This window comes from Pistacia vera, unplaced genomic scaffold (assembly GCF_008641045.1).
Source record: "Pistacia vera cultivar Batoury unplaced genomic scaffold, PisVer_v2 Contig292, whole genome shotgun sequence".
NCBI classification, from domain to species: Eukaryota; Viridiplantae; Streptophyta; class Magnoliopsida; order Sapindales; family Anacardiaceae; genus Pistacia; species Pistacia vera.
In genome coordinates, this window is record NW_022196104.1 from 946,757 (window position 1) to 969,245 (window position 22,489).

A 22,489-nucleotide genomic window follows, 5' to 3' on the forward strand; every position below is an offset into this window, starting at 1 on the left:
TCATGGCCATAACAAAAGGTCTTGCAAAAAAAATCCAACAAATGCAAATAAACGAAAGAAGCAGAAGGTAATAGTAAAATGTCCATTTCATCATAATTTTTTTTTCAATGATTATCATAATAATATTGATTTCCTTTTTTTCGTTTTGTAGCGATCATTTGTGCGCATAATGACTGCACCCTCTTCAGCAGCTCAGTTTGCAGCATCTTCAATGGCTTCTTCAACTCAAATGTCAATCTTGTCACAAGCTTCAAGTTCAAGGGGTACTTAAAACTGTTTTAAACCATATGTTATTTATGATTATTACCTTTCACTGTCACTAACTTTATTCTTACTCATCTTAGTAGGTCAACCAAGTCATTGATGCAAATTGGTGGTTTTTTTGTTTGCTGCAGCAGTAGGTTAACTTGTGGTATGAAAATTGGGCATAGTGTTTTTTGTGTAGCACTTGTTGTCTTTGGGTAGTATGTTTTGGCAATATTTGGTTTTGACTGGTGGGTTTGTGTTTGATGATGATTTTCTTTGTCATTTTGATATGGTTCTAACAATAAGAAATGGTTGTTTTTTTATGGTGTAGCATCTCTTTGTCTATCTGCACTTTTCCAGTCATCAGATTCGTGAAGCCACAAATACCATGTTGTTCAAGATTTTCGAAGAGCACTATGCCACACTTCAAGACTTACGCAACTTTTTGAAGATGCTAATATAAGCATCTTGTTAATTGCTTCAGCCACAAATTAAACATTTTAGTTGTGTTGCACTTTTTGTATACCTTCAGTTTGAACTTTTGCTATCAATACAAGGACAAATCTTTGCTGACTTAATTTTGCAAATACATTGTAGTACTTTTGTGTACGCCAAGATGCTGGATAATCTATCATATAGTAAACCTATGTAATTAAGGGTGAGTAAACTTCATTTTGTAGTTGAAACACAAGTTTTTCCAGGTTACAGTCTCAATCCATTACAGACGACGTTTGCTCTAAATAAATTCATAAGCAATATGTATTAATGAAAGACTTCATTTTTCTCATTACCCTTGAGCTAGTGAGTTTCACAGTGAAAGAATGATGGCATGTAAACCCTTATTTTCACTATGGTGGTCAACAATGAGTTAAAGAATGATGGTCACGTATCATGCCTAACCATAAACAAACCAACACCAACAAACCATTGTGAAATAGAGAAGGTTACATAAACTTCAAAACACATTTGAATTAAGCAACCGAGAGCATTGAATTTTACAAAATTCCTCTAAGAATTATGTTACTACTAATAAAACTTCACTTGATAAAAGTTCATCTAGAAAAAACCGTTATAGAAGTCCATAATTAACGAACTTAAGAACAAGCTACATTCCAGGTAAAATCTAAAAAGCCCAGCTCTGCTCCTTATTTTCCAGGGCCTCCTTTGCAGCGGCAGCCATCAACTCATCAAACTTCTTTGATTTCCCCAACAGTATTTCAATCTAACAAAAACAATTTTATCAGCTCTTAAACTTTATAATAAAAAATTATATAGAGAATAGTGCAATCAAGCACCTATTAAACATTGTCATTGTCAAATAGACTGATCTCCTATAATTACATGTGTGCTTCACACAGGTTAATCTAAAAGTCCAAATCCTAACTTGATTACACTTCATAGGCCTAACAGTAAAATTTGAACAGACAATGTTATTGCCTACACCTTGATTGCATGTGAAATATCAACTCTGAGGGACTCAACAATAAAGATGACCAACAAACAAGGCATGTAAGGCCTTGACATACTCCTCCAAGGGATTAGGACACACCACTTGATGTTTCACAATAGCAAAAGTGTAACAATACTTGATCTAACCAGACAACTTTATCCATTGAATGGATACACACTCCATTACCACCGAGAGTGAATACCTTGTCATCTTTGGTCATTCCTTTTTTGAGAGTAAAATATCATATTCTATGTTTCTTTTTATTTGTAACTCTATTTTGTTTTATTTTCTCTTCATTTTGTATTCTTTTTTATATAATTTTTTTTTCTGTAATTGATGCTAAAGAGAATACATGTGAACACAAATCTCCGATAGAGGCTATGGCAATGACACCTACACCTAATCAGAGGTTGTACATAGGGGATGAAAAAACTTGTGTTTCAACTACAAAATGAAGTTTATTGCCTTGTATAATATTGCAATTTACCTTAGCTTTTTGGAAACCAATTGAAGTAACCTGATTGATACTCCCGATTTCTTTCCAAGGATGAAGTCCTAGGTTAAATCAAGAGGAATGCACTTTAAGCCTCATTATTTAATAGGTGGGTAGGAGAACATTTCACAATATCTTAATAGTGGGCTCAATTGTTATATAGATTCTCATCCATGATTGTGAATATACAATTTTTTTTATTTTCTGCAGAAAAGAAGAATATTTTACATCAAACAAAATCCTCAACATGAATGATTGGTGTTCCCTGGCAGAATGCAACTTATCTTTCTCTTTCAGGCACATCTCACAGTACAAATGCAACTTAAATGATGAGAAAGAACTAACAATACCTCTTAGACGTGATGCAACACTTCCATTAGCCATTCATGGATAAATAAGCAGTTGCTCAATTGGATTCATGCAAAAACCACGTAAAGGCAAGAGATCTCGATGCACTACCATGCTATTTATCTTCACTTCTGCTTGAAATTCCAGCTCACCATCACGTGTCCGGTTTTTTTTAAGTCTTTTCACTTCCACCACTGTGCCATTAGCCAACCGTCCCTTATACACCTTACTAAATCCACCTATGCCTAGGATGTTCTCCTTGCTAAAAGTATTTGTTGCAACTTGTAATTCTAGCAAAGAAAATATTTTCAGCTATCCAAATTGGACTTCTGGATCTTTTTCCTCTGAGAAAAACACACACCAAGTAAAAATGCAATCAAAATCAAACATCAAGGTGAGTTTCTTTTGGAGTCAGACACTAACCAGCTACATTAAAGAAATATCCTCGTGGTTTTCTTTGCCGCCAATATGCAAAACCAATAGCAAGAGCAGCAAATAGTACAGCAGGAAGATTTCGGTGGTTAGTTTTACGGTTTGGTTTGTCGGCGTTTTAATGAGTTTGTAATGAAATCTTTTCAATTAATGAAGATTTCAGAATGGCGAAGAAGAAGGAAAAAGAAAAAGAGCAATTTTGTCCATCTATTTCATCAAACAGAGACCAATGGAGAAGAAAAAAAGAATGATGAAGAAGAAGAAATGGAAACCAAAACGACAGAGAAAAAAAAAATTATTAATTGCCATGGCAAAATTTTAAGGGCATTTTAGTCTTTTAAGCAGTGTTACCTCTTAGTAGACGGAAATCCTTAACAGAGAATGGCGGAAAATACTTGTTTGTCTTTTCCAAACTATCTAGGTATCACATTGTCTTTACTTCAAACCTTGGGTGGGTGCACGTCGTTCGCCCTTTATCTAATCATAAAACCATCATTAAGAAACAATTTCTATATTAGTAGTAAGAAGTGGCCAAAAGTGTTAGCATTTAAAACTTTGACTGCCTTTTACGGGAAAAAAAAATCATATCTTTGGGCCACGATCTACACATTATTGCTCAGATCAAAAGCTAAAAAAACGTTTTTATATAAGCGTTTTTGCTTGAGAAACTCTAGGAGACCGTGATTAGCGAAATAATCCAATGATGTTTTTATTTTGTAGTTCTATATTAAATTGTCAATTTAATAAAATAATTTTATTTATTATTAATTGCTTATAAAATAATTTAATGGGTATGTGAGTTACCCAAACACATTACAAATTAAATGAGTTAGCTAAACTTTACCATATTCTTAAGGGTTTACCTCGATCCCCGAAGTTTAATCAAATAATAAAGTTTTCTTTAAAATTTAAGAAATAACATGAATCCCCCTACCATTATTGAATGTTTAGAATTTATAATACGATGACTTAATGAATATTTAACTAATTGCCCCTCTAAATTTGTTTTGACACAAAACTCAATGGTAGGGTATTTTTTCATTACTATGACTATAGGGGGATTTTGGCTATTTGATCCTACTTAGTACTTAAAGGGAATTATTGTGTACACCTTATTTTTAAAGAAAATAATACAGTTACCGAAAAGAGCGCATCAAATGACGGGGTGCAATCCTCACCGTCAATTAATATTAACTCATAATTAATTGCTGTCAAAATTATATTATGTCATTCGGTACATGAATTCGGTGTGTTCATTTTGGTAACTGTAACATTACTCTATTTTTAGTAGGGCAGGGTTAAGGTGAACCCAACCCAAATGATCCAGGGCCGCTGGGAACCTGCCCCAATGGGTTATTTGATCCTACTTTGCCAAATTGGCCCTAGCCGTGCCCGATCCGGCCCAAGTATAACATGCTATCCATTGCTTATCCACCAACGATTCCCTCTCAAAACTCTCATTTTCTCTCGACAAAACATTATCCGTTACTTGATTTCGCTCGCTCTGCAATCTGCGTGCCCGAGACTGATGAGAACGCCTCATAATCATCACAAGCGGTACACTGGCAATGCATCAGATTCATGCTCTCTCACCTCAACCACTAAAGCCGCTACTCTCTGCGCTGTCGCGACGGCGTTGGCTCAACAAGACGCCGGCCCTACATAAACCACCAAACCTGAAACGTCTCACCTTCCGCGTCGTTCAGCTCACTCGCCGTCGACAGCTCCACCAGGTATTATTTCTTAATTATTTTTTGATTAAAATTTTGTTTCGCTTGTATTTTATTATTTATTTATTTCCTGTTATTTCTTTGGCAGATTGTTGAGGAAATAAAGATTGCAAAGAGAAGATATGGCAAGCTGAACACCATCGTAATGAACGCAGTTTTGGAGGCTTGTGTTCATTGCGGAGACATTGATTTGGCTCTTAAATTCTTTGATGACATGTCACAGCCTGAGAGTTGCGGCGTTGATAATGTTACCTATGGTACTCTATTGAAGGTTCTCTTTCTTCTCGCAATTCTTATAATTTTTAAAATTTTGATTGCAAACTTTTAAATAATGCCAGATATACAAATTCTGGAATCTGGATGAAAATTCTTACATATAAGTTGATGTATCCTGAAATGAGCGGATGAGTACATAGAAGAAGTTAATTCTGTCAATACTAGATTGAAATACATAAGCTACAAAACTTGAGATGAATTAGTTACTTGAAATGTTAGTGATTCCGTTCACATTACACACGAGACAACTTGTTAGAGAGCTTAATACTAGTCGTGATAATTGTACGTTAGTTTAAGTTTTTGGATTAAGGGGTTCCTTATTGAAATTGTATAGGGTTTGGGTGAGTCTCGAAGAATTGATGAAGCATTTCAAATACTAGAGGCAGTGGAGAAGGGTGCAGCCGTGGGAAGTCCAAAGCTGTCTGCACCACTTATTTGTGGTCTGTTAAATGCTCTAATTGAAGCAGGTTTGTACTTTGACATGAATATAAGGAAAAATATAGCTGAATGGATATGACTATTATATTGTTTATCTAAGCTGGCTTCAAAACGCATTGCTGTAGTGCAGGAGATCTACGCCGTGCTAATGGTCTTCTTGCACGATATGGTTTTCTTCTTCGTGAAGGCGGCAATCCTTCTGTCTTGTTGTACAATCTTTTGATGAAGGTTTTAGATTGTGCTTACACATCCTTAAATACCATATAAGTTGAAAATTGATGTTGTTAAGGACGTTTGGTTTTACAAATTTCAGGGACATATAAATGCTGGCAGTCCTGAGGTTGTGTTAACTCTGCATGAGGAGATGTTGGATTTAGGACTAGAGCCTGACAGGCTCACTTATAACACTTTAATCTTTGCTTGTGTCAAGTCTGAAAAGTTGGATGTTGCGATGTCCTTCTACGAGCAACTGAAGGTCTCAGTGTTTCAAAGGCCAGTTTTGTGCCTCTTAATATTTTTCAGTTGTACAAGAATTGGATTGGTTTACTTAAATTATTACTCTTGACCTTTTTACAGGAGAAAGCTCAGAAATATAGCTATGATAATTTTCATCCTGATGTTTTCACTTACACTATGTTACTCGAGGTCAGTTTTATTTCTGTTTTTTTTTTTTTTTTTGGTCATTTTTTCCCATGTATGATTGTATGAATGACAACTTGGTAAAAGTTTAAATGGGCTGCAACTAGCTAAGTATGCTTGAAACAAATCCCATGTATTAATATCTGGAGTTATTGCTTAGTTGAATTGCATCTTTAAAACAAATCTAAATGACTAATATCTTGCTGTGAGTCAGGCTATTGAAATCTATTATTACCATGTAGTAGCAAAGTAGACATATTGGTGAATTAGCAGTTTAGCTTTTATGTTGTGGTGAATTAGAACTTCAGGATTTGTGTTGTTAAACCTAATTTTGAGCTAGTCTTTCATTTCCTTTTCTTTGTAGGGCTTTGGGCATGCCAAGGATCTGCCTTCTGTTCTGAAAATCATGTTTGAGATGAAATCCTGTCAGAACTTGTTTATTGATCGAACTGCTTTCACTGCAATAGTTGGTGCATTACTGAATTGTGGCTCAATTAAAGGTATACTAGAACAGGATTGTTTCAAGAAATTACAGGTAACTTTTGGTGGATTAGAGTTAAATTATACATTATGAAGCCCAATCTTATCCGGAATCTTTATTCACTTACTGGTTCAACTTCCTATTTAATTGGGTTTTAACAAAGTGATATATAGTTGTGGTATCCCCTCATATAAGAATACTTCTTGATTACAAGGAATTGATATCCAACATAAATTTTGGAGTTTTGTACTCCTTGCAAGAGTTGTCATGGAGAATGATTGCATATGAATTTTTTATTGTACTTGGCCAAATTGTATATGGTTCCGTCTTCTTTCTTCTTAGACAGTAAAATTTTGCTCTTAGGTGTTGATAACTGAACAACACTTTTTAACTTCTATTTATTGGTTGTTGGTCTTTGTTATGCCTAGGTGCTCTCTGTGTATTTGGGGAAATCGTAAAGCGGTCTGGTGCAAATCCAAAGCTGCGGCCAAAACCTCACCTCTATGTTTCTATGATGCGCAAATTAGCTGCTAGAGGTGACTATATTATGGTAAAAAATCTTCATAAACGCATGTGGCCAGATTCTGCAGGAACCATATCCTTGGCAGTTCAAGAGGAAGCTGATCATCTTCTCATGGAGGCAGCTTTAAATGATGGTCAGGTACTAGATTTTTGTATACACGATCTTCAACTTATGGGGCCTATAATGGTGTCATTTCCTTTCCCAGACTGCTTCTGTATTCTCAACATGCAATCTTTATCGTTTTTAACTTGAGTTGTGATGGCACTCTGACATAATTTGTCTTCAGTGATCACCTCTGCTCATATCCAGCACTTTATGGACAAGCTGGATAAGTCACCAGTATGTTAATTCTGTATTTGGGTTTCTTTGCTAGGTTAATGTGTCTATAGACAAGCTTACCGATATCATTACAAAATGGAAAGGAATATCTTGGAGGAGCAGAGGAAGCATGGTATGTAATAGATATAAATACAATAAAGTTAAAATAATAAAAATAAAAAGTAAACTCAACTACCTGATCTTTGGGTGTCAATTTTCCATATTCTCACTAGCTGTAAAGTGTAATAATTGTGCTACTTATTTTTGGAATGAATAAACACATTCCTCACTTGTCTGCAAATCATGGTAATGCAGGTTGCTGTTCGCATAGAGGCATTATTGGGATTCACTAAATCCATGTTCAGTCCCTACCTACTTCCCCAGGTACCCAATTTTACTTTTTCCCATTGTACCATAGTGTTTTAACTTGGAGAATTTTCTTAAGCATCTTCTAACCATACTTTACTACTCAGATATCACCCGATGAACCAATTGAGAATCTCATGATGCCATTTGAAGAAGCTCAGCCATTACAATGCACCACAGTCCTGCAGAAAGTGGTTATGCGTTTCTTCAGGGATCCAGTTGTGCCTATTATAGATGACTGGGGGAGCTGTGTTGGACTACTGCACCGTGAAGATTGCACTGAGGTAGTTCCATATTTGGTTAAGCTACTATTCTACAACTGTCTTAGTTCATTACTCTTGTCGGTAGCGAACTCCTTGTAGGCTGTAGCGTGCTGATTCAAGTTTTCTTGTTATGTTGTTGCAGTTGAATGCCCCTCTTTCAGCCATGATGAGAAGTCCACCTCCTTGCGTTGCCGCCACAACTTCCATCGGTCATGTGGTTGATCTAATATTGGAGAAGAGGTACAAGATGGTTGTGGTAGTGAAACACAGCTCAAGAGCAGTTGGAGTTTTTACCAGTGAGCAATTGTCAAAACTTGTTGCACCTATTTCAGAGTTGCCAGGGGCAAGAACTTTATGTCTGTAGAAGATTTGTGCAACTATTTTAGTTAATTCATCTTTACCAATTATATTTTCAGTGGAGATGGGTAGTTATATTGGAATAACTGAAGAGGGAAACAATGTTAATGTCAACCAAAACCATCCCTGGGTGGTCGGGTGACGATAGAAGCTCTTGGGTATATAGTCTTGAGTTTAATTTCTTTGGTTGCTAATAAGGGTGACTATTAGAACATTTATCTTATCGTTAATTTTAGGGATTCGAGACCAAACGTGAATCTTAATAAACATAAATAAGAGGGATGTTTAAAAGTTCTCAAGAGTAATTAACCTCATCTAAATTTATAATAAAAGAAAGTTGAAAGTTGAATATTTGGGCCAAGAAATTGGAATTTTAATTTTCGAGACATTATTTATCAATTATCGTATCATTTTAAAATTTATATGATGTTATATAATATTACTGGATATTCATTACTCAAATAAAAAATCCCTAAATTTAGATTCATTATCAGTTTTCATATTTATTAAAAAAAAAATGTCAAACGTATAATTTTGTATTCGAGAAATTTTTAAATAAATTTTTCCAAACTAAATAAATATGTATATACAATTTAATTCTGATTTCAGTAAAAGGAATAAAACTTTAAAGTTTAATCAATATAAACCATTTCAACAATCTCTTATATATTCCCTTTTCTGGATTTTTTTTTTATTTTTTTATTTTTAAAGTAAATATTTATTTATATATTAATATGAAGGGTAGACTAAGGTAATCCAACTGCTAGTGTTAACTGAATCAGAGGCGAAACTCGATAACAACAGGAGGAGGTTTAAAAGAAAAGCACTGAAACCTGTTCCTATTGTCTTCCTGCAACCTAAAGAAGAAAAGACATGGCGTTTCGAGGGAGGGAGATGATGAAGAAAGTAATAAAGAAGGTTGGAGAGAACAACCTGGCTCCAGGAGTAAAACAATCTCTTCAGAAATGCATTCCAGACAGCAAGGTCGTTATGAACCGAGCCAAACGCGGTCTCTTCGCTGGAAAACACATCCAGTTCGGCAATCGCGTCAGCGAGGACGGCGGCAACAAGTAATTCTTTCTTTAACTTTCATAATTTTTATATTTTGCTAAAGTTCTGCACTCTTAATTAGGTATATTCATTTTTATTTTTAATTAATGGTGTAAATGTTGTGATTTTGGTGATTTCGTTGAGCTTGGAGAATGATTTTCTTATGTTGGGAAAAAGATTTGATGGATGTGTTTCTCTTTTAGGGTTGGGCACTGAATTCAAGTTGATTTTTTTTCTTTTTTAAATTGTTACTAGGGTTTGACGAAGTTAGCTCCAGGAAAATGAGTAGGATTGAAATTTAAGAAAAACTTGGTGTTCCTAAAACGTGGAATGAAGTCATCATTTTGCAGTATGTTTTGTCTGAGAATCAAGGAGAATGTATTCTATTGCTTACATTTAGGAGTATCATAGGGTAAATCCTTCTAAGTTTCTGACTCAAGTCCTTAAAATGTATCTGAGTGCTTGTAAATAAGTAAGGCAAAGTGATGAATCACCTGGAAAATGGTAGTCTATGTCAAGAGTTAGTGAAGATGGGTCTGAATTCTTGTAAATATGCAAAGTAAAGAGATGAATCACCTTTAAAAGGATAGTCAGGTCAAGAGCTAGTGAAGATGGATTTTGAAACTTGTTTGTCTCATCTGTGTGTTGAATTCTGGAACTTTCGAGTTGGGTGCTTGTACTTCTCCAACTTTAAGTGTTACATGGAGTGTTGATTTTAATTTTTTTAAATCTTCAGGGCAAGTGTTTCTGTTTAGAGTTTCCGAAATTTTGGTTGTATTTAGGGTTCATTTGGTACGGCTTCTTCAAGTAGAGCTTAAGGAAGAAGAGCTTTTTAGTGTAGATCTTTTATTTTGTTATTTGTTTGGCTAGGAAAATGTAAAAGAGCTTTCTAATATTAATTTAACAGAAAAGGTTTTAATATACAAGAAAAGATTAAGAGAAATTTAAAAGATTGAATAGGGATATTTTTCAAATTTCAACATTTTTAATAAGCTCAGAAAAAGTTTATGGGAAACGCTCAAATTTTGAGCTTCTCCCAGAAGCCATAAAATAACTCTTTTATAACCAAATTTGAGCTTTTCTCAGAAGGCATAAAATAATTCTTTTATAACCATATAAGCACTTTTGAAATGCAACCAAACAACCTAAAAAAAATTCATCAAGTGCTTATAAGATTAAAAACACTCTTTTGCCCAGTAGAGAAATCCAACCAAACAGACTCTTAATCCGCTTTATATTCTTTCATCTGAGTTGAGTGGGATCTAACTGAATCGTGCAATCTGATTGAATATCTAACCGTTATTGCTGCAGAAGTGGTCTTCTCAAGCCACTTCTCAAACTTGACAGAGCTTGCTTTTGATGGTAAAGCTGTTTTGTGCTTGGGATGTTTCATTGCTATTTGAGAGATTATATATTTTTGGGAATTACCTGGAGATATTAGGAAGACCTGTTAGTTTCATTGTTCTTGATTGAATGATTGCTGTAATTAACTTTGAATAGAGTTTTGGGTTGGGGCACTAGTGTAACACTATGTGCATGTTTTTTATTTTGCTTGGCTTCTAATGCAATTTATAGGACAGGATTGAATATAGTATTGCAAAATCAATGATTCTTCCCTCGTGCTATGCTGCAATATGAAGTTCTAGTATCTGCATTAAATTTGCCAAAGAAGAAGAGTATCATTTTCAAAGACTTTATATGTGATGTTGATGATAGGTCAAGGAGGTTCTGGAAGCCCAATGTCCAGGAGAAGCGGCTCTTTAGTTACATATTAGACCGCCACATTAGAGTCAAAGTCACTACCCATGCTCTTCGCTGCATAGATAAGGCAGGGGGCATTGATGAGTATCTGCTGAAGACTCCTTACCATAAGATGGATACAGAAATGGGTCTTTTCTGGAAGAGCAAGATTGAGAAGCTGCATGAAGAGCTTGGGAAGATGGAGGTAGTATTCTTTTCTCCAGAAGATGAAGCCAAGTTTGAACAGGGTTTTAAAGACCTGAAACTTGCCAAGAGGGCAGCCCGTAGGGAACTCAGAAGACAGATGTATGGAGGTTCTAGCAAACAAACACAAACCGAGGAAGGAACCACAGATAGTCCGGTAACTGATGAGGAAGCTGCAACCTCTGGGTAAGGAAGCCAACATCATGATGTTCATGAGCAGTTCGTTGCCAACTCCTGAGACTCAAGTTTGGACCTCCACACTTGCTGGGGATGTTGAAATTTTTGTAGTTGTTATTCAGTTTTGCATTGTAATTTTTGTTTTATGCTTATTTTTAGAATTAAACGTAGTGGTATTACCTCTATAGCCAGAAACATTTTGGGCTTGGACACACCAAAAATTTGATGACTTGGATTTGGTTGTCTATTCAACTTTGTCTTAAATAATTCAATCTATTAAGTTATATGTTGTTTTTCTTATAGCTTTCCGTAATTTCTCTTTGCCGAAACTTAGTCAGCAAGTATAGAGCATTTTACGAAATAATACCAAGTACTAAAGACAGTAACGTGACAGCTGTGATGTACAACGCTTACCAGAACATCCAATCAAATCCCCTCTTACGCTTCTGACTCATTGGCTTGTGGCCCAAGTAAGCAAATGACAATTGTCACAATCCTGTCATTCTATCACCCCAGGTCCCATCATATTCTTCTATTAAACTACGTCGCAAACAAGCTCTGTGTTTACACACTCAAGTCACTAATCTTGTCCGAGAATTTCTCACGCGCTTTCCACTCAAATCTTGTCGGAGAATTTTCAGCTTCAACCTTCAGGCTTCAGCTATAAATATACAACAAACCTCAGTCTCAGTTCATTGTTAAGAACAAATGGCTCGAACTCAAAACTGGTCACTCCTCCGACGCCGTTTCAAGACGGCCGTGAAGAAGTTGAGCTTTCTACTAAACCTTCTAAATGCAAGCAAACGGCGCTTAGCTTCAATAATGTGTGGTACTGGTACTGGTGGTGGCTGTTTCAACCGGCGGTCACGGAGCTTTGATTACGATCGATGTTTAGGGTTGCGTTGTATTGATGATGAAGATGAAGATGAAGAATCTGATGAGAGTAGCTCGGTTCGAGCTCTTCAAAGAACAAGAAGTTATGTTTATTCTTCTGATGATGATATTAATAGGCGGGCAGATATCTTTATTTCTAACTTCCGTCGCCGACTTTTTTATGAACGACAAGTTTCTTTGGAGCTACGTTACCGTCGAGGAACCAATTTCGATTAATTCAAGAGAAGATTAATACAAAGAGTATATATGGCGTGTGTCGTAAGCTTTCCTAGAGAAATTGCTCCACGGAAATACTGCCAGGAGTTGCTCGTTTAAATTATTATTATTATTTTTTTTTTTTTTTTGAATTTTAGACTATTCTGCCATTCTTGATCATGCAGATGTGTTGAGAAAACTTGACTGATTTTGTTGGGTATGTAATTTAAATAGTAGTGTTGGTTTTGTTAGGGATCTTTACTGTGTATACCTTGCAATATTTTGTTAATTAAATGTAATATTTATTAATTTATAGGTTTATAATTATTTGCAATCAATGTTATAATCACTAGTCTTGTGATTGGCCAACAAGACTTTGTTCTTGTGTTCGAAAATCGAATATGCACAAGTATTAAATGCTTCATATTTTATTGATTTGGGTGGTTTCAAAGGAATAAGAATATAAGGTTATACTCCTATAATATGGTATACAACTGATTTTGGTGGTTTTCAAAAGAATAAGATATATTCATAATATGGTATTCAATAAATACAAAAGTATATGAAAAAGAAAAAAAAAAAAAAAATCAAACCCATTTGATGATGCATATTGAAACGTAAGTTTTGCATACCATAAAGCAGTCCAAATTTTCAGACCTTCAAAAATTAGCATCAGGCATAAAAGGATTAGACAATTTCCTTCACCCAAGACACATTTATTAAGTTAAAAGAATTAAGCATTATAAATTGAATTTCAAACATATTCGTCAAGATGGAATGTGATGAACTCCGCACCTCTGCGAGGTTGTCATACCGCCTCCATTGGATAGCGAGACTATACTGATACCAATAGAGTAGATGACATATTCTCACCCAAGGTTTGACGAAATCCCAAGTTAATACCATAGGTTCCATTTATTCCAAATTCTTACCCTTAAAGTGACGGAAAAATGTTTGATGTAACGGTAAAGGGGTAAATTGGTCATTTTACATGGGTGGCACACGTTAGCAGACCACCGTCTGTAACAATCCTCCGGCGCACATTAGCAGCCGGCGTTTTTTACTCTTTTTCCGGCGATTCTTCCACCCAAAATCACCATTGTCACCACCATTTGACTCCTCGCATCCTCCCCTACAAAAACCCTAACCTTTCCAACCACAACAGCTTACTGTTTGCCGTCCACCACTTCATCGAAAAACGGCTGATGAACACAAACTCTTGGCTGGCGAATGACGACGAAACGGTTGTTGGGGACATAGGGGTTTTATAGATTTGGAGACGATGGTTGCATTGGTGGTGTCCAATTGGATTTTCGTCATCAGAATCCGGTGAAGAACACCGAAACCCTAAGCCTAACGGCACCGGCGATTGGAGAGGCAAATGAGTCGGGAACCAGAGGGGTTTTGGATGACGGACTACGGACTACGGGGAAGGTGATGGAGGTGACCAAGGGGCTCGACGTCGTCGGAAACAACCCAGATCGAGTTGTTTCCGACGAGGGTGTGTAGCGACTGAGGGTGTTTTTGATATAATTTGAAAATAAAATGGTAAGTTTTATAATTATACTGATTTAGGGGTTAAATCATAATTTATTAATTTAGGGTTAAGGGCATTATGGTAATTGCACCCTCTAAACCCCTAAAAATTCATAACACTATTACTTTAAGGGTGAGAATCTGGAATAAATGGAACCTATGGTATTAACCTAGGACTTCGTCAAACCTTGGGTAGCCCTGGGAATATGTCGTTTACTCATACCAATATTTGTTAAATCTTGGGTCTAACTAAATAGAAATTGTCAGTTCCAAGCCTAAAGTGAACAGTATCAACTCAATTGGACGTAAGATTTGATAAGCTTATTTGGTAGATTTGAAATAATTTGATAGGCCAGAAGATCAGTTTTCTAGACAGTGAAGCAGAAAAAGAGAGAGAAGAAGAGTTATAGTAGAAAGTAGAAACAAAAGAAAATAAATCTGTCAAATATAATTCACACACTTGATGCAGTTTATACAACAATTTTTAACAGAGACTGATTACAAAGATGTTCAATAACTTTATATCGTCCACCACAAATTACTTACAACACTTCACTTTATCTTTTATATAAAAAAAAAAATTTCTGTACCTTCGAAACTCAAATACTATATCAAACAATGAACTTCATAATTTTTACGTTTTATTTTTATTTTTTATTATTATTATTATTTAAAACCAACTGTTAATTACTTCCTTTTGGTGTTGATGCAGACTCGTAATCTATGACAGTCTCGAATGCTCCCACCAGTGCTCTGACTTTGTTCTTCCTCTTCTCAAGTAACCTACTTGCAGTCTCTTCAATCACATCATTGTATGCAGTTGGTGATTCCTTCTTCCCTTGTCCCTCATCTTGCCTCTTTGATGTAATCACCAGATTTGCAGGCGCATTCTCTTGCTTTGTTTTTGTTTTTGTTTTTGTTTTTGTTTTTTCAACCTCATCATCTTTATTTGCCTCCTCTACTTGTTCTTGTTCTTTTTCTTTTTCTTCCTTCGCCTTAACCTGCTCGCTTTCTTCAACTTCACCTTGCTGCTCCATCTCTTCAACAACCTCCGTCTCTTGATCTCCAACAGCATCTTCTGTAGACTCTAATTGATCTTCAGTTTTATTATTCTCATTATCATCTACCACTTTCTGATCTCCCACCTCAGTTTTAGCTTCCTCAACAATGTTCTCTTCCGGAAGAGTTGTACTATTGCCAGTACTTTCTTCTAACTCTCTCACTTCTTCTTTTGATGTTTCTTGTTGAGGAACATCATCCACTTCATTTGATTTCTCTTCTTCATGTACAGTTTCTTCAATTAGGGAAGGTGCTGCAGGTTGAACCACATTTTCAGATTCTGAAACTGTAGAAATGTCACAAGATTTAAACTTCTCATCATTGTTTCTAACTTCAGTTTCTCGAGGTATATCATCAACAACGTCTTCCACGGTTTCAGGTTTTGGTACATCAGACTGCACATCCACCTCTGTCTCCGCCTTAACAACCTCTTCAATTTCATGAACCTCATATTCATTTTCTTCTTCCTTAGTTTCATTTTCCAATGTATGACTACTACTTGCATCATCCACTGAAGGAGGCACATTATGTTCCTTCTTATGGTTAGTACTTGAAGTTGCGCTCTTCTTTGCGCTTCCTGAAGGAAGTGGTTGAGATTTCACTGCAGCGCCTTTAGTCGTTCGCGATGAAGTAGTACTCACACTATCCAAAACCATTTTTGAGGCTGAAGAGTTTGTTCTGGACGAATGAGAGGTGGATCGAACTGTAATTTTCCTCTCACTAAGCACTGGCCCTATGGTATCTCGACGAGCCGGAGAGGAAGGTGCTTTTTGTGAAGAAGAAGAGGAGGGAAGCTGCCTGCTGTCAAAAGATCTTCTTCTAAGAAACTTTTGATCCTGTTCACGGGTGTTATTTTTCTTAACAAGCTTGAAAGATTCATTGCGTGAGCTAATAGTAGGCTTGAGATAATTGGGGAGGGGTTTCTCAGGCTTTTCCTTTTCTTTATCAATGGAGGGTTTGGAGGCAGAGCTGGACTGTCTGCTACTTCTGGTTGGATTTGAAAAAGACGATGTGCCTGATCTCTTCTCCTTCCCTTGAGTTGTCGTTCCACTTGCCATGAATCCCAGATTTTAATTTCACAGAACGTAATTAACCTGGAATTTATTTCAAATTAACAAACGTATTATGACTAATCAATATCTCTCTAATTAAACTTAATTACACAATTAATGATCAAAAGGTTATAATGTTGGTATTAATTAGGGTTTATTCTCTTCTAACACAGTGATTTAATGCGAATGCGATGATTCTTTGCATTGTATGTGTATATTACTATATGCATTTTTGGCTGTACATAATTAAATGCCAAAACTCTCTTCAAAATAACGCAAACTACTGTTCAATTATCGAAATCAAGCCTAATCATTTTGGATTTCTTCCAAACGATTTCACTGTTTTAACAAACAACATTAACGTATATCGATCATAGATTAATTAATTAATTAATTAATATTGCTTAATTAACCTTTAGTCATTGTTTTCATTACACAACAACGTTTTATATACATAATGCAGGCAGAGTACAGTAGCGTAAATATATGAAAAGCAGAAAAGAAATATAAAAGAGAGAGTTGGGTTGAAGTGAAGTACCTGAAGAAAAGACATTCATGGGGAGATAGATTGATTAATGGGAGAGAAATGGATAGAAAAATGGAAGGGGAATGGTATAAGAAGGTTTAGGGTTTGATAAAAGGAGCGTGAATTACGGTTAACTCAAGGCTGCAAATTTAGGTATAAGCAGGTATAGAGATGGTGGTGGTGGTGGATGGAGGAGAACAATGAACCGAGACATGTGGAGATGAAGATAATAGTTGACCTTTTCATCTTACCATTTTTAATTTATTAATTTATTTAAGATTAATGCTCTACACATCTTAATTAATTATTAAGCTTTATTATTTCATTTAATATTTATGTCCCTATTACATATTATTAATTTTAAGTTAATTAGAAAAAAAAAATAGAAAGGTGTGCATGATTCATGTATTAATGTTAATGAATAATATAATATATACTTATTTTCCATATCTTATGCTACGTGGGGAGGACTAAAACAAATGGCGGAATATATATTTCAAATCTTTCTAAGTTTTAATTTAAAATTTTGTATCTCAAAACCATATAATATAATCTAATAAACTTAATATTTTATTATGTTAACTTTCAATGTTAATCTGAAAATGCGTAGTATATTATATTGATCACTTTGTTTAATATGTAATTAAACTTTTAAAATATTTAATTAAATCAAATATATATATTTTTTTAATATTAATATGCCCTTTAAAATTTATTTAAAGCAACATCTCTTGAAAGTAGAGATGGGCGTTTGCCCCGGCCGCGGGGATCCGCCTTGAATGGGGTGACAAATCCCCAAAAAAACCGAGGATAGGGTTGGGATGGTCCTTAGAAAAATTCTAGCATCTGAGGACGGGCCAGGGGAGGGGATAGTACAATCCTTGCCTGGCCCGCCCCACCTTGCTTTTTTGAGAATTCTATATATTTTTTTTTTGTTCCCTTTACGAGATTGTATATAAAGTTAGAATTTAAATTATGATTTTAAGTAATATATCTAAATTTATGATATTTACTTTTATAATAAATTATGTTAAGATTAAATATAATTATTGTATTAATTATAGAAAAATAATTTAAACGAGAGAGTTTAATAATTAAATATATGTATTATTACTTTGTGAATTTCACAAAATATATACATAGCCCAAAATAAATTTTAGATTATTACAATTTACAAACCAATAAAAATATATAATTGCATAACGACTTACAAATTACATAAATTTAATTATCCTTGTAATTAATTAATTGGTCAATTAAATATGATGTTAAACTTAATCAAATAATGAGATTTGTCCCTTTCACAAATGGACTAATTTTATTAGTTGTAGTGGAGATAGTGTTTTATGAATTAATTCATCAATTTACCTAATAAATTATGTTAAGATTGAATTTAGTTATATTAATTTTATGAAAAATTAATTAATTAACATGTCTAACTAAACCTAAGCCTCCATACAATTGAATAATTTAGCAATTTACCTAATAAATTATGTTAAGATTGAATATAATTACTGTATTAATTTTTGTTGGAGTTGTCGAGTACTCCAGCAATCCAATATTTCAACTTATCCGTTCGGGGGATAAATCCCCACAGGACGGATTCCCGATGAACGCCAGGACGGGGATGGGAGTGATTCCATCCCCACGGGCCCCCACTCAAGGGAATGGGATCCCCGGCCCGCGCCCATCCCTAAGTGAAAGGTTTGGCTTATATTGAACAAGTCACGTCAAGGTCTTTCCACTTCCAAGCCAATAGAAATTGAAAATACCAAACCAGGAAATACAAGTTGCTTCTGGTAACACTCCAAAGCAAAAAGCACTTTATCTGAAAGCACTTTTAGTTTTATCTTCTACTTCTTTTTTGTTTTTGTTGTTGTGGGTTTGGCTTTTCTCTATTGAGCTATCTAGCTTTTTGCCCAATTGACACGTCCCCATCTTCCCCAACCCAAAACATCATCCACAATTTTGTAGTGGTTTAAGCCAACTTCTACATAATCTCCTCTAATGACTAATTAAATTAATGCCCACATCATCATTTAATTATTGTAAATATTTTAGTAGTTAAATTCGGTACCCTTATCTTTGATCTCACTACCAAACAAGAAGATGACAACAAATACAAAAAATTACATCACAGGAAAATTGGGTCCTCCTGTCATTACAATTGTCAAACATGCAAGCTAAATTTAGTTAACTTCCATTTTATTATATAGTTTTTATTTTATTCATTTATACAATAAGGTCGGTCTCCTCTCCTTATCATTATAGATTATACATTTGTTATTTAATTGATTCTTTGAAGGCTGGCCTTGGCCCATAATGCCCCTTACTTTCTATGTGATTTGGTCCCCTCCATTAAGCTTTAATTTTTGCCTAATTTAATGATAAAATTAAGGGAGAACGACTTATACATACTCAATGTTTTTCGAAACGACAAGTTGGTACCTAAAAGGTTTTGAAATGACAAATGGGTACCTTCCGTCATGTTCTGTTAGTGATTTTCGTTTGATAATAGTGAAAAGACTAAAATGCCCTTGAAAGTTTAATTTTTAGTTTTTTATAAATTTAAAAATTTCTAAAAACCCCCTAAGTTTGCTAATTTGACTAAATGACCCAATATATAAAAATTTTATAAAATAACAAAAACACCCCCGCCACCCACAGTGCCAGATTCCGGCCACCACCGCCGGAATCTGGCCGGAAAATTGTGTTACGACACAGAACCGTCGGATCTGTGTCGTAACACACCGATCTGGCCTTTTCCGGCCAGATTCGTGGCGGATCTGGCCGGAAAAGGCCAGATCTACGTCTGGCCTTTTTCGGCCTCGACGGCCAGATCTGGCCTTTTCCGGCCAGATCCTCCACGGATCTGGCCGGAAAATGCCAGATCGAGGTGTTACGACACAGATCCGATGGGTCTGTGTCGTAACACAATTTTCCGGCAAGTTCCCGGTCTCGACGGCCGTAGATCTGGCCTTTTCCGGCCAGATCAGCCACGGATCTTGCCGGAAAATGAAAGATCTACGCGTTACGACACAGATCCGATGGGTCTGTGTCGTAACGCAATTTTCCGGCCAGGTTCCGGCGGCGGTGGCCGGAATCTGGCACTGTGGGTGGCGGGGGTGTATTTGTTATTTTATAAACTTTTTATATATTAGGGTATTTAGTCAAATTAGCAAACCTGGGGGTTTTTTAGAAATTTTTAAATTTATAAAAAACTAAAATATTAAACTTTTAAGGGCATTTTAGTCTTTTCACTATTATCAAATGAAAATCACTAACAGAACATGACGGAAGGTACCTGTTTATCGTTTCAAAACCTTTTAGGTACCAACTTATCGTTTTGACAAACCTTGGGTATCAATAAGTCGTTCGCCCTAAAATTAATATTAAATTAAGCTTTCAAACAACAAGGACACTCCATTTATGTGACTTACTTTTAGCATCTAATTAATCAATGCTTTTGAGGAAAAAGCACTTCTCCAACAAAACTACTTTTTGAAAAACTTTAACACCCATTATTGTATTATTCATTATGCTTTAGTGACATGAACAACCCACAAATGTGCTCTATAATTATTTCTGTCACAACACATTTAATTTCAAAAGTAACAATAAATCCATTATCTATCATTATATTCTCTTGAATAAGTTTTGAGCATATTTTTCTAATCTTAATTAATTGTTTTTGACTTAATTTCGGTCATATTTTTTACCCTTCAAAATTATAAAATCCTCTTTAGTTCAGTTTATTTACCGTTAAAATAATTTATTATTAATGTAAAAAATCGCAACAACAAAAGGTACGTGATTGATAACGTTATAATCATGTTACACGTTTGCATAATCTTGATGGATCAGCGGTGGGATATAACAACTGTATATGAACAAAAACTTAATATAATACACATAGAACAAAATAAGATTTTTAAAGTGCTTTGACTATTTATAACGTAAAACTTACGTCCACTGTTGTATATTGAGTGTATTTACGAACAAAGTAACATAAAGTTATCTCAAATTCTCTCTCTTTTCTCAGCCTTACTGTTCTTCTATGTGTGTATTTTTGTTGTCCCCTCAAAACATAATAGAGTTGGGAATAAACTCTAAATCCTCAGGAAAACAACTTGATCCTCGACTCTAATTATGGGGATCAACTCTAATTATGGAGTCCATATCGCATGATATCTTTTGGCTTAATCAAAATTATCCTTCCCCGATTAAGAATTATCCTTTTCAGTTTACCACATAACACTTACTAAAATTAAAAACACAATTGAATTTTTTTTAAGTTATTTGATTCCATAATATTAAAAAAACTTTATATTATTTTAAATGAGTTTTCGTATATTACAAGTTTAACTTCTTTCATAAGTTATTTATCAGTTTATTTATTTTATAAATTTGAATTTACATTTTCTTCCACGGAATTTTTATTTAATTGATTTTTGTTATTGTTCATACACCTTAATGTGCGTAAAACCTTGGCATGTTGACACCACTATTTTCAAATTATTCACACTATAAACATTAGGATTAATCATTAGATTTCATATGCCACGTGTGATTTGTGTCTAAGGTTACCCTATTAGGAATTTAATTAATCTCAAAAGCTAAAGTAATTGATTCCTCACAGCCTAATCTCACGTTTACTTCCAATTAAACAAGTATCATCAAAAATTAAATATATTATTAGAAAAATAATATTCTTTTTTTTTTTTCTGAAATTTTTGTGATGGTTATTTGGTGAGTTCTTAGAGAAGAATCAAAAAGAAAATTGATTTTTTTTTTAATTTGTTGATGGGTATTGCGTATTGGCAACTGGGTTAGTGAAGAAAGCGATGCTGGACCCAATGCTTAAAGAGCGTGGTGATCACTCAAGTTTGTTCGGACCAAATCGCCCCTTACTCACTCTAATTCAATTTTTAATTATTTGTTAATCATTTTTACAAATTTATATAAATAAAAGATGATTTTTTAATATAAATTTATATAAAATGTATAGATTATAACATATCATAAACTATTCATAATAATTTTTTTATATATAAAGATGGAATTTATTTTTTTCCATATAAAAGGAATCATTAGTTAAAAATCATAAAATTATAACTATATACATACATTACTCAAAAATTTAAATTCGATGCTTGTTTTTTATTACATTTGAATTTTTTTTTAAATTATAGATTATAATTAAAAAAAAAACTCAGCCACACCAAATTGAAATTAAATTTCAAAAAACAAAAATGAAAAGACCAAAGTAGATAAATACTGGTCAAATCAAGAATTAAATACCATCTTTATCAAAATACATCGCGTATTAACACGCGCTTCGACTTGATGTACTTAAAAAAAAAAAAATTAAATAAATGAAAAAAAGGTTAGGCGGCTCAGCTGTTGCCTGTTGATGTAGGCGTGTAGGTGGGGCCATGGAACTCGTTAAATCTGTTCCGTCCAAAAGATAAAACATTAACCTAATAACGTCACGGGTCTTCGTCAGCCGTCGATCTTTGACTCTCCAAACCCAATATCAACGGTCAAAATAATTTTTTTTCCCTAGGACGGCACTGCTTTTGCTTTGCATTCGGTGCATATCTCATTTGGCTTCGCTCAAGTCTCAACTTTAAAAGATGTTAAATCAATTTCTTAATTTTTTTTTATTAATGTTAATGAAGTGATAATTAATTAAA

General features: G+C 34.6%; 4 protein-coding genes across 5 annotated transcripts; 3 read left to right on the forward strand and 1 right to left on the reverse strand.

The window, feature by feature from the left end:
• Window positions 1-4,441: 4,441 nt before the first annotated feature.
• On the forward strand, window positions 4,442-8,538 carry LOC116134881 (pentatricopeptide repeat-containing protein At5g10690). Of its 2 annotated transcripts, XM_031420561.1 has the most exons (12): window positions 4,442-4,702; window positions 4,788-4,970; window positions 5,310-5,442; window positions 5,544-5,641; window positions 5,727-5,888; window positions 5,990-6,058; window positions 6,417-6,552; window positions 6,962-7,194; window positions 7,430-7,507; window positions 7,690-7,758; window positions 7,848-8,024; window positions 8,146-8,538. In XM_031420561.1, exons 1-12 carry the CDS (start codon window positions 4,538-4,540, stop codon window positions 8,365-8,367), a joined length of 1,725 nt encoding a protein of 574 aa, XP_031276421.1. In that variant the 5' UTR covers window positions 4,442-4,537; the 3' UTR covers window positions 8,368-8,538. The 2 variants fall into 2 exon arrangements, with proteins under 2 accessions (XP_031276421.1, XP_031276422.1); XM_031420562.1 differs by lacking the exon at window positions 4,442-4,702 and having other exon boundaries at window positions 4,815-4,956.
• Window positions 8,539-9,112: 574 nt separating this feature from the next.
• Window positions 9,113-11,681, forward strand: LOC116134877. The gene is made up of 2 exons (XM_031420555.1): window positions 9,113-9,430; window positions 11,127-11,681. Exons 1-2 carry the CDS (start codon window positions 9,234-9,236, stop codon window positions 11,542-11,544), a joined length of 615 nt encoding a protein of 204 aa, XP_031276415.1. The 5' UTR covers window positions 9,113-9,233; the 3' UTR covers window positions 11,545-11,681.
• A 558-nt stretch (window positions 11,682-12,239) lies between these two features.
• Window positions 12,240-12,641, forward strand: LOC116134927. The gene has a single exon (XM_031420608.1). The coding sequence runs from the start codon at window positions 12,240-12,242 to the stop codon at window positions 12,639-12,641; it is 402 nt and encodes a 133-aa protein (XP_031276468.1).
• A 1,975-nt stretch (window positions 12,642-14,616) lies between these two features.
• LOC116134928 (eukaryotic translation initiation factor 5B) lies at window positions 14,617-16,993 on the reverse strand. The gene is made up of 2 exons (XM_031420609.1): window positions 16,806-16,993; window positions 14,617-16,309 (listed from the first exon to the last, which is right to left on the reverse strand). Exon 2 carries the CDS (start codon window positions 16,271-16,273, stop codon window positions 14,840-14,842), a length of 1,434 nt encoding a protein of 477 aa, XP_031276469.1. The 5' UTR covers window positions 16,274-16,309; window positions 16,806-16,993; the 3' UTR covers window positions 14,617-14,839.
• Between the last annotated feature and the right edge of the window lie 5,496 nt (window positions 16,994-22,489).